General features: G+C 43.9%; 1 protein-coding gene across 5 annotated transcripts in view; it reads right to left on the minus strand.

The window, feature by feature from the left end:
- The window catches only part of UBR3 (ubiquitin protein ligase E3 component n-recognin 3), a 261,968-nt gene that overhangs the window by 30,768 nt on the left and 218,654 nt on the right, over nt 1-12,546 (minus strand). For all 5 annotated transcript variants that reach the window (XM_090045497.1, XM_090045496.1, XM_090045495.1 and 2 more), the window contains one exon: nt 30-130. In XM_090045497.1, the coding sequence (XP_089901623.1) occupies nt 30-130 (101 nt within the window). The remainder of the gene's footprint in view (nt 1-29; nt 131-12,546) is intronic.

Raw genomic sequence — 12,546 nt, forward strand, 5'->3', positions numbered from 1 at the left:
ATCTAACTATATACATTTTTGTAACATACCTTTGTGCAATGGCTGTGGCATGGTTAAAATCTGAATAAGCAAAAGAGAAGAGACATCTCTGTAAAGTACTGGAACCTCTGGTAGTTCTTCACTGCTCATCCTGAAAAATTATGAAAATAATCACGTTTGACACTAGAATCCATCTTTCATTTTTGTTTTACTTTATATTGTATTTTTAAACATTCTTTATTGCAATAGAACATTTGAGGGCAAGCTTTTAGAATTCTGCTATCTGATGAATCTCTAATGAAGCTATGCTCTTAAGATAATTTAATATAAGAAACTATAACAAATCACAAGCTATCACATTAGTAGTAAGTTGAAGCATTTAAAAGCATTTATTATTGGTACAAAACGTTTCTAAAAATAGCGGGAACAACTCAATAATCCATCGCCCTAAATACCTGGATTCAAAAACCTGCTGGACACTCAAAAAATACCATTATACCTTAAGATTCTGGCATCACAATTTATCTACTTCTTTTCCAAAAGGGTGGCGTTTAGCATATAAACAATCATATACCACTACAACAGCACTGAAGCCTAAAACATCCATCTACGAATTTATAAGAAAGATTCCCTTCATGTGCAACATGGAATTAAGAACTGTTTTGCTTTATGTAAAGTAAAATCATCTAGATTTCTGGCTAAAAATGGGCTGAATACAGCAACATTTATTAATGGTTTTATGAAAAAAGCCCAGGGGATAGAATAAGAGAGAGAGCAACCACAGAAAGAGATACTACTATTTTTTTTAAATCAGATTCATTCAAAGATATGTTACATAGCAGTTATCTACTTGTAAGTAAAATAGGTTAGCAGGTATTGGTGGCAGTTTTCTAGCTCAATATAAAATTTCGTACACCAACAATACTTATAGGTAGAGTATAGGCAACCTGAGATAGTAAGAGCAGTAATGATATCTGTTTGGTCAGTCACTGCAATCAAAATAGAAAGGGAATTCTTGTCACTGGCTGGGGTGAGTCTTCCAAGCAACAGGACACCTCCTCTCACAGGCTTGTGTGGGGGAAGAGAAGAGTGTATGTAGCAATGGCTAAGGCACCACTATAATCCTCATAGCATCCACTTCCCCTACTGACGGCCTGCAGAATGCATGTGTGGAAGACATTTTTTCTCGTTCTCCTTCCCACATTGTGAGGCTGCACTGGCAGCACAAGTACTAGAAACTATCCCATGCATTCCTACCATCACTGAACAGGATTACCAACAGCTGATTGACTCATCTGCTGAAGCAGTTGTGAGGAGTTGATTCTGGCTGTTGATGCTGGATAGCCATTCTGGTCTCCGTTCTAGGCACAACCTTTTCTAGTTCTAGATCTCTTCTGACATGGATTACCAAGGTATGTCAAATCTGGACACTTGGCAGAACTGCCAAACATTTATAGGTTGTTCCCCACCATTTGTTATCCCATAGTTTGGGAGCTAAAATTACGTTTGTCACAATTTTGGTTGATTTCAGTGCGGTTGATGGATAAAATGATCTGATGAAAAGCCCCATAATGCAACAGGCTACTTAGACAAAGGCCATGAGCACATTGAAAGGGTGCACAATGTGTAGCATCGCTCAGAATGCCCCTGTGAAGGCCATAATGAACACAAAAGGAACACTACCCTCAAAATGACCTTCTAAGTCAGGGGCAGGCAAAGTCCAGCCCGCAGGCCAACAGTGGACTTCATTTCTCAGCAGTCCCTGCTCGCATGGCTGGGGCCACTCTCCATGGAGACCCCAGCTGTATCTGCACTGTGATAGCGCAAGGCTGGGGTTGACATGGAAACCAGCCCCGGCCATGCAGGCAGGAACTTCTGGGAAATGAAGCCTAGCTGCTGGCTGGACCTGCCATGTTACCCATCCCTGCTCTAAGTTCATAGAACCGAGGTCCACAAGTGCCCTGATGAAAACTGTACTAGAAGGGCCCTGCCAAGTAAGTTGCTTTTTTGTTGTCAATAGTTTTAAGTGCCATCCTTTTCATTTAATTATGCTCTGGTATGTTTTATTGTTTCCATGTTCATCCTCAGTGTTCTGTAATAAGACTGATACTTTCAGGTGTCAGAAATTCTTGAGAAAGGGATTTGAATTGAACCACCACAGAGTTGGTATACGCAGTTATCACAAAAGCACTGCTAAGTACCTCAATGCTCCTAAGGAAGGATTTAAAGAAAGGAGTTTACATAAAGAATGTGTATTTGGGGCACATACTGTTTGTAATTTTAGGGTAGCAGCATAATGAATCTCCTCTTAAACCGGTTACAAATCTACCCCACCAAAGCAAAATAAAATTAACAATAGGTAAAATTATCAAAAGGGTTCAAGTCAGGAGGCTAAAAGACTATCATGTTTGAAAATTAAATTTGTATTCTTTTAACTATTTTATCCCCCATTCTTTTTTCCAGAATTCTGGCTGATTTCTACAGGCCCACACACACATATCCCTTTTCTTTTTTTAAAGCTAACAATGAGCATGTCAAGAACAACTATAGTTTTTAATGCACAAACATACATACTTACATTCCCACCCCCGCATTATATTTGTGCGTGTGTGCACGCATGCACGTGTTCCTGTTTTAACAAACTAAGCATACAATGAGCCCACCATGCATAAATATCACTTCTCAAAAGAAAGAGCACTCCTACATAGGCACTTAAGTTCCAGCTGAGTTTCAATGGTAATTATCTCTAAATAACTTTTTAGTTCTGATCCTTAGACCTTAACGCACTTAGGCACTTCTGATAATTTTACCCATGGTAATTTTTTTTTGTCTGGGGTGCTTTTGTGTTTTAAAATTAATTTCATTATAATACTGTGCTAAATTTATGGCCGAGTGTCATGGAGACCCCCCGGGGGGCACACTTGATCAGGACCATGCAACCGTGTCTCATCCTTGTGAGTGCCCCCCACAAAGCCAGATCAGGCATGGCCTCTAGAACAGGAAGGTAGCCTTGGCTCCTTACCATTCTGAGACCCAAACCTGTCGGTCCCTTACCCTCCCTGGGGTCTTGTAGCTCTGACTCATGAAGCAAGCATACAGTTCTGCTCCTGAGAGCAGGGGGAAGAGGCAGAACAAGTGCAACCCAAAGTTACAAGTACAAAAAGAGACAGCTCCACTTCAGTGAAGGCATTTATTAGACAAAAGCCAGCCAGCCAGAGGTTCTCTGGCCCCCACTGAAGAGTTAAGTAATTCCTCTGTTCCCACCCCAGCCCACACAGGCCAGAACTCTCTCCTCTTTTCTTTCCAGTCTGCCCAACCCCTGAGCCTGAAAAGTCCATCTGTCTGTCCCTCTCTCTGGTCCCTGCTCTCAAACTGAAACCCTCCTTATTTCACACTTTCCTGTCCATTTCATTCAGCTTCCCTCCAGCCTCCTAGGAATCAGCCAGCTCACCTTTGCTTATATGTCAACACAGCTATTTAAGTCTTTGTTGATGCCAGAGGTCTATTTTGTCTTGTTCCTTTGCTATTTCTTAACTCATTCCTTCCCCATATACTAGCTTTTTCCCATATACTGGCTTTATGGGGAAGCTGAGGCATGCAATATTAGAACAATATGACTTCATTTAAAACAGAAATATTACAATAAAACCCACAGCTCAAACGTAGTCCTTTTAACTATTTCTTAGAAATAGCAAAGAACTCCAAAGGTTTAAGTTCTTAAAAAAAGGTTTCCAATGTGGGAAAAGGAAAGAGCAAAAGAAAAGAGTTTTAACTCTAGCTGGCCACATTTTACATTGTAAGCAACTTCAGTTAATGCCATTTCATAGCAACAGACAGTTAGATCCAATACCAATTCCAGCACTATAAATCAGAAGGTGATGACTGGAATTTTCACAAAAAAGTATGGGAGATGCACCTTTCAGTGTGGACACAAGTGAACTCTTTGCCCAGTTTATTTATTCCATATGAGTTGAAGTAAAACTACATTGAATGACAAGCTTTGAAATAAGCTGCCTCACTTTACATCAAGCACTGCAGCACATTAAGTCCTTAAAAACTGCTCTGTCATTCGTTAAGAGCCTAAGCAACTTCTTCATTATGACACTGAAAAGACATTAAAAGAAAGCTAATATAATTTCTGATGGTGCTGAAGCAAGGAAGGTAGTGTAAAATGAATCAAATGTGTCACGTTTGCATACTGCATCCATTAAAAACACATTCTTTGCTATATAATACAAAGAAATAACTTCTGATACTGCCATAAATGTAAAATGTATTACTCTATTCCCATTATGGGGCAGACCCCTTCTCCAGTCCATGATAATTGGGCTACATCTCTGAGCAAACACCAGATTTGTCTGTCAGCTGATACCTTAGTCAGCCCACTTCTATATTCAGTTCCCCCTTTTCCGATGGAGGCTAGCTGACCCGCCCAGGATATAATCTGCAATATTAGCATTTCTTTTTGGGTTTCTTCCTTCCCTCCTTTGGGTGTAAGGTTTTTTTTATAAAGTACAGTTGTCAAATTATTTATTGAACAGTACTGGAATCTACCTGATCATTTTATTACTAAGAAGAATATAGAGTAAAATCCTCAGCTTCTTTAACTTTAAAGGAAAGGCACCCGTTCTAAAGCAGTGTGAGAGCACGTCAGAATACTTTTGTGTACTCTCTTAGAATTTGGGAATGAGGAACGTGGAGAAGCCTGGAGATCAAGATGGAATCCTTATTTCCATTATCTCCTTTATCTATACTGAAGGTGACTGAAACCGAGTATCTGAGGACTGAGATATTCTGTCTCTCCTCCTATTTCTAGATGAAGGAAGGATTGGTTGCAGTTAAAGACTTTCTGGCCTGGTAGAAGGAATTGGACTCATGCCCTACTTTAGGCATCCTCCGCTGTTCCAGGCAGACCTCTTACAACTGGAATAGCAAGTGTCTCTTTTCTGGCACCTTTGTTAGGAATAGGTATGAAAGGACCATCTGCTCATGAGATCTCACAGTCCTTCATACACTTTGCTGGAATAGGAAGTGAACATTTTGATTTGTTCCAGCTGTTGCCTACCTCTGTCCTATATAAAGATTTTCAATTAAGAAGGTTCCACCTGACAATGTTAGATACAGACAATTTGCTCAGATTGCCAATCAGCATTTTGTTGATGTAGCTCTGGCTGTAAAGCTAAGAATTTAGAACTCAGTATGTTTGGGGGCTTGCTGACCAACCATTTACCTTTGTGGGAGTATCCTGCTCCTTGGAAATTACTTTTGCAGAGAAGGAAGAAAGAGGGATGGCAATTTTTTTTTTTTTTTTTTTTAGTTTTCATTGGAAGGAACCTGCCCTTGGGCATTCTCTGATTACATCTCCCACCCTGTTGAATCTCTCCCTGCTTAGATCTCAAGATAAAAATAAACTTTTCCAGATTCAATCTCTCTCTTCCACTCATCTTCAGAGCATTTCTGTATGAAAAGAAGTACATGGAAGACTATTGTGCCTAAGGACTTGTTCTCTCTGCAGCCTTGCCAAACTGGGAAAGTGAATTCCACACCTGCCAGAATCTCATGACTCACAACCCAATGTTCCTCTTTTCTGGTGGAGGAACTAGGACTCACAGAAGCAGATCTGGAACTCTGTGGGCATTCCTGGTTCTTTCAGGATTTTGTAATTTTCCTTTGCCTTTTGAGGGAGAGGTCATGGAAGGGGGAACAGTCCTTCTTTTTTATTCTGTGCTCTCTTTTGGCCTGAGCCCACAGAAATACTGCGGGATGAGCAATTCTGAATATCAGTTCACTGCCTCCTCCCAAAGTAGACCTCAAGGAGAGGTGAAAAGGAACATCCCTAATAGATTCCTTGCCAAGTCATTCAATTTATTATATTAAGAATCTCGGATAGAACGACAGAACAATTACCTTTAAAAATGGGTTAGGTGGGGTGTTTTCACTGGGAACCTTTGGACTTCCCTTGAAGAAACCATGAATGGTGATTAAAGTTCATTCTGCTTAGGAAGAATAAGCTGGGTATCTCAAGGAGCACCATGACTGGCAAGAGTGGATGAAGAGCTTCCAACAAGCAGTCTAAACTACTAATTCCTTTTCTTGTCAGAACAAGTGTTTATGGGCTGGAAAGCAAGTGTAGAAATGCTGTACTCTCCCTTTCTGTGGCACCTGAGTGAGCTTTAAGCTCAAATTATGTCTCAATCTCTGGTTTACTCTGTTTCACCTCTTATGCCACATGGGAGGGAAAAGGAACCAAACAAAGACAAGGAAATCTTTCCCCAACTACAAATGGTCTTATTTAAAACTATAATCTTCAAAACTCTAACAGTGTTAATCTTCAGGGGATACTGAGGGGTGGGAATAGGAGGTGTGTGAAAGAAGACAGATGGTGGTGGGATGTAGGGTGGAAACAAAATGGAAAATGTTATTTTCTGCTTCTCCTAACTCTTTTGGATTATGTATAGTTTCATAGTTGGTAGGGTCAGAAGGGACCTGAGCAGATCATCAAGTTTCAATCTGTCAGGAAAAAGTACTGGGGTCAAACGACCCCAGCAAGGTGTTCATCTAGCCTCCTCTTAAAGACCCCCAGGGCAAGAGCCAGCACCACTTCACTTGGAAGTTGGTTCCAGATCCTAGCTGCCCTGACAATAAAGTAGCACCTCCTGATGTTTAGTCTGAATCTACCCTCTGCCAGCTTGTGACCATTATTTCTAGTCATTCCTGGTAGTGCTTGGGAACAGGGACTCCCCCAGTGCCTGCTGGTCCCCTCTGACTAGTTTGTAACAGGCCACTAGATCCCCCCTCAGCCTTCTCTTGTGGAGGCTGAACAGGTTCAGGTCCCTTAGCCTCCCCTTGTAGGGCCTGCCCTGCTGCCCCCTGATCATGCGAGTGGCCCCCTCTGGACTCTCTCCATGTTGTCCACATCCTTCTTGAAGTGCAGCGCCCAGAACTGGATGCAGTACTCCAACTGTGGCCTGACCAGTGTCGCATAGACGGGGAGTATCACCTCCTTGGACCTGCTTGAGATGCATCTGTGGATGCATGACAAGGTATGGCTGGCCTTCCTAACTGCGTCCCCACACTGCCAGCCCATGTTCATTTTGGCATCAATAATGATTCCAAGATTCTTTTCTGCCTCTGCACTGATGAATTCACTCAGCAGAAATATGGTAGAATTCTGAAATAAAGACATATTTGCATTTGTCAGGCCAAATATCTGATGCAGGAGAAGAAGGATGGGGCCTATCACAGAGACTTTACAAACACAACCTAAACTGCTACTTGTACTTGCAGGAAAAGAAGTACAAGCCATAGGTCACAACCTGCAGTAGAGGTCAGGGTTCAGAAACAGTTTACCTCCTGGGGAATTATACAATTATGCACCCATGTAATTTTCTGTATAAAACATACAGTCATATAATTGCATAATATTGCATAATTTGCCTTACTTCAGTCCCATTCATTTTGGCTTGTTGGAGGGTTGAAATTTACTAATTTATAACATAAGAACAGTAAAAGCCAACTATGCGAGTCAGGGCTCGATTCACAATAGAAGCATGGTGCTTTCAAATGACGTATCATGGGGAGTCCCATGTGAGGCACCGAGTACAGTGGCGCATGACTGGACAGCTGGTGAATGGGGTGGGGAGCTTCTGCCTGCAGGAGGGAGAGGTGGGTGTGGGCTCCCCTGCCCCATGCCTCCTGCCCACATGCCCATGGTGCACAGTCCCCACTCCAGCAGCAGCAGCAGCAGCAGCAGCAGCAGCAGCAGCAGCAGCAGCAGCAGCAGGCTCTCAGGATGCTCACGGTCACAGCAGGCAGAGCCTCCCAATGGCGTGCAGCTCTAGCCGAGTCCTGGGGGTTGCATGTGTCCAGGCCCACCCCATTGGTAGAGGCCTTAGAGCCGAACCAGGCTGGCTCCATGCTAGCACGAAGGGTTCGTGGCACTGCAGGTGGGAGCAACATGTCATCGGGCTGGGCTGGTTCTGTACCTCCATAAGGAGCTTCCAGCACTCCAGCAGGGAGCCACGTGGGGAGGCAGGGAGCTGGTCCAGCCCAGCCCTGTGCAGGTCCCACCTGAAGTGCTGTGAGCCCCATGTGCTGCCATGGAGCCAACCCACCCTGGCTTGAAGGCATCTACCAATAGGCCAGGCTGGGCTGGGCTGGGCTAGGCCACTGGGTGGGGGGGGTGTTCTGCCTGTCATGAGCACTGACTGCTGCTGCCACTGGCAGAGGGGAGGGGGGAAGTGGGGAAGGTTGCATGTGGCAAGGGGCCCACACACACCCACAAATCCCACACCTATCCATACAAACTCCATACACTCCCATGCTAGCACCCTGCCACCACAAACACCACAACCCTCCATTCTGGCCCCCAAGCCGCACGCTCACGCGCACCAGTTCACCACCACTGCCACAAATCCCACAAACACACCTTCACAAACCCTCCTACAAATCCCACCCACACTATACTCCCCCCAACCCCCAATGTACAAGAGTAAGACTTCATTTTTGAGCTATTATGCAATCACCTCTATATACACAATGCAAACACACGTCAATCAGGACAAAAATATTTTTTGAAATAAAATTAAAATATGTTATAATAGATATTTGATTTTTAGTATATGATTTGGTTGTTACATAAATGCTGTAATGAAGAGCTGATGCACAGTGGAGCAACTCACTGTACAACCTTGTCCTTTCCAAATCACAGGCATTCTGTTTCAGAAGACAAACTGAAAGAGCTGGTCTTCCTTTATTTCAACCTTGGAACGTAAAACGACTTTAAAGTTAACAAATAGTCATCAGGAACCTGCATTCCACGGGATATCCAGCAGTACAGCGCAGGTAAGCAATAAGCAGGTAAGCAGTAAGGGGCCCATTGGGCATCAGAGCTGGGGGGCAACAAAGGCGCCAGTAACAGGGCTCAAGTGCCTATACACTAATGCTAGGATGAACTAGCACTCCTGCTTGCAGAGAACACTTATGACTTAGTGGGGTTAACAGAAACCTGGTGGGACTCTACCCACAACTGGGCGGTACACATTGAGGGCTATAAGCTATACAGAGAGGATAGAGTGGGGAAGAGAGGGGGAGGGGTTGCACTCTACGTCAAGGAGCATTATACATCGACCCTTATCAAAATGCAATCAGAGGAGGAGAAAGTAGAAGGATTGTGGGTTAGGATACATGGAGGTCAAAGAGAAAGGGATTTGGTAGTAGGGGTCGCTACAGACCCCCACACCAAGAGGAAGAACTAGATTTGGAACTCCTGAGGCAGCTGTGGGAAACCATAAAGACTAGGGAGGTGGTAGTCATGGGGGACCTAAACTACCTTGACATCTGCTGGGAGACGCAGACAGCAAATTCCCACCGTTCACGCAGGTTCCTATCCTGTGTACAGGATCTCCACCTGACACAGGAGGTACATGGTCCCACTAGAGGGAATGCCTTACTGGACCTGGTACTGGCAACAGGGGATGACATGATAGGGGACCTACAGATCAGTGGTCACCTGGGGGACAGTGACCATCAAATAACAGAATTCATCATAAGGCGTAGAGTGGGTAAGGTAATTAGTAGGGTGGAAGGCCGACTTCAGCAAACTCAGTTCTTCACACAGTACAGTATAGTACCTGTCACAATACAAACACATTCAGTGCGTTTAGTCAACGACACACTGAAGAGTAGGAGATTTGGTGAGATGGGAGTCCAGGAAGGGTGGCTGTGCCTTAAGGAAACGATCCTTCGGGCACGGGGGGAGATGATTCCAATTAGGGGGAAGACAGGGAAAGGGGCCAAGAGGCTTCCTTGACTGACCAGAGAAATCCTAAGGGAGAAAAGCGGGGCATATAAGCAGTGGAAACAGGGAGTATGCCTCCTCAGCTTGGAGTCGTAGGGAGGCAGTTAGAAAGGCCAAAGCTACCACGGAGCTGAGGATGGCATCCCAAGTTAAGTATAACAAAAGACTGTTTTTCAGATATATAGGGAGTAAAAGGAAGGCCCAGGGCAGTATAGGACCACTACTAAATGGGCAAAAGCAATTGGTGACAGACAGGGAGGACAAGGCTGAACTCCTCAATGAGTTCTTTGCCTCAGTCTTCCTAAACGAGGGGCAAGACGAGTCTCACATGGTAGAGACGTAACAACTGAGCACCAGACTACAAAGCGTTGACCCTGAGATGTTGCAGAGTCACTTGGAAGGACTGGATGTGTTTAAGTCGGCAGGCCCGGATGAGCTCCATCTGAGGGTACTGAAGGTACTGGCTATCATTGCACAGCTACTGGCAAGAATATTTGAGCACTCGTGGCACACGGGACAGGTCCCGGAGGACTGGAAAAGGGTCAATGTGGTCCCTATTTTCAAGAGAAGGAGGAAGGAAGAGCCAGGCTACTATAGTCTTTGAAAAGATTATTAAGGCTCATACATGTGAGACCCCAGCAGGAAAAATTATGCTGAGGGGAAACCAGCACATGTTTGTAGCGGGTAAATCATGCCTCACTAATCTAGTCTTTTTTTATGACTAGGTTACAAAACACCTCGACACAGGAGTATGAGTTGATATTGTTTTACTCAGACTTCAGGAAGGCCCTTGAAGGTATCCCACCCCATACTGGTGAACAAGTTAAGAGGCTGTGACTTGGATGATTACATAGTCCGGTCCATGGCAAATTGGCTAGAGGGTCGTACCCAGAGACCAGTAGTGGATGGGTCAGTATTGACCTGGAAGGGAGTGGGTAGTGGGGTCCTGCAGGGCTCAGTCCTTGGACCGATACTCTTCAGTGTCTTCATCAGTGACTTGGACGAGGGAGTGAAGTGTACTCTATCCAAGTTTGCAGATGATACAAAACTGTGGGGAGAAGTGGACCCACCACAGGGCAGGGAACAACTGCAGGCAGACCTAGACAGGTTGGGCAATGGGGAGAAAGCAGTAAAATGCAATTTAACGAGGAGAAATGCAAAGTGCTGCACCTAGGGAGGAAAAATGTCCAGCACCCCTACTGCCTAGGAAATGACCTGCTCGGTAGCACGGAAGCTGGTCGGACTGCAGTTGGAATACTGCATGCAGTTTTGGGTGCCACACTTCAAGAGGGATGTGGATAACCTGGAGAGGGTCCAGAGGAGGGCCACTCATATATTTAAGGGCTTGCAGGCCAAGCCCTACAAGGAGAGACTAAGGCACCTGGACCTCTTCAGCTTCTGCAAGAGAAGGTTGAGAGGCGACCTTATGGCTGCCTATAAATTCATCATGGGGGCACATAAGGGAATTGGTGAGGCTCTACTCACCAAGGCGCCCCTGGGGGTCACAAGAAATAATAGCCATAAGCTAGCAGAGACCAGATTTAGACTGGACATTAGGAGGAACTTCTTCACAGTTAAAGTGGCCAAGGTCTGGAATGGGCTCCTAAGGGAGGTGGTGCTCTCCCCTCCCCTAGGGATCTTCATGAGGAGGTTGGATGGGCATCTGGCTGGGGTCATTTGAACCCAGCACTTCCCTGTCTATGCAGGGGGTCATCTATTGAGGCCCCTTCCGACCCTTACATCTATGAATCTATGAAATACATTTTTGTTTTAGTATTATTGATGCTTTATTTTATTATTATTTGTTTTGTTTGTACTGTGACAGGTACTATACTGTACTGTGTGAAGAACGCAATATCACTGTGCAATAATTTTGTTACAGTGCACGCAAGGACTCTTAGCACTCCTTTATTTAATTGATTTTGTTTTGAACTTTGAAAAAAATGAGCATCTAATTTACTGAAAAAGAAAAAAAGAGTAATTTTGCTGAAAATTAGAAAATCTAATATCAGTATAACAAGTCCTAACAGTTTTATTTAGTTTTAAAAATCCCACCTGCTGGGGGACACTTTTATTTTTGTTCATGGAATGGTAAGGCACTAAAGATTCTGTGATATAATGTTATATAGTTGTATAAATACAAAGTACCTGCCTATATTTCTAAAGAAGGTTCAAATAGTGTTTTATTGAATTTGTAAAAAAATGAAAGTAATTAACTTTGCATAATTTTGAATTTTTCTGTGCATAGTTTTGAATGGACAGAAGGCATTAAGGTACTCCACACCCCCCCTCCATTCCAGTGCCCAGATCTCTCCCTGCTTGTCCATCCATTGTTATGCTACTGTTATTGAAAAACCTAATGTAAGCCTAATATCATAGCTGCACAGTTAAGACTGCATGGTCTCAGAAGGGGACCTGACCATTCCTTTATTTCATGTAGCTGCTCTGAAACCAAAAAAGACCCTCAAAAATGATTCGGAGCACATGCCCTGTTAAGAATGCTTTACCCTGCACAATCCATTTACTGCTTCGGTGCTCTTACTTCAAGGGGTAACAACTTTTTTCTATGGACAGTTTCACCCAGAGTGGATATATATCAGTGACTCCTCCATGCTCAATATCAGCATTCTTTTCAAAAAACATTTTATCTGTCAACATAGCAATCAGAGAAAATTTGGCCCACGTGGGGAACTCAGTTTAAAACTATCACAGGGTATGAACATATAAACAATTTAGCACAGACTGTACCATGCGTTAACTGCTCCACA

This window comes from Crocodylus siamensis, chromosome 4 (genome assembly GCF_052110815.1).
Source record: "Crocodylus siamensis isolate JL-2025a chromosome 4, ASM5211081v1, whole genome shotgun sequence".
NCBI lineage: Eukaryota > Metazoa > Chordata > Crocodylia > Crocodylidae > Crocodylus > Crocodylus siamensis.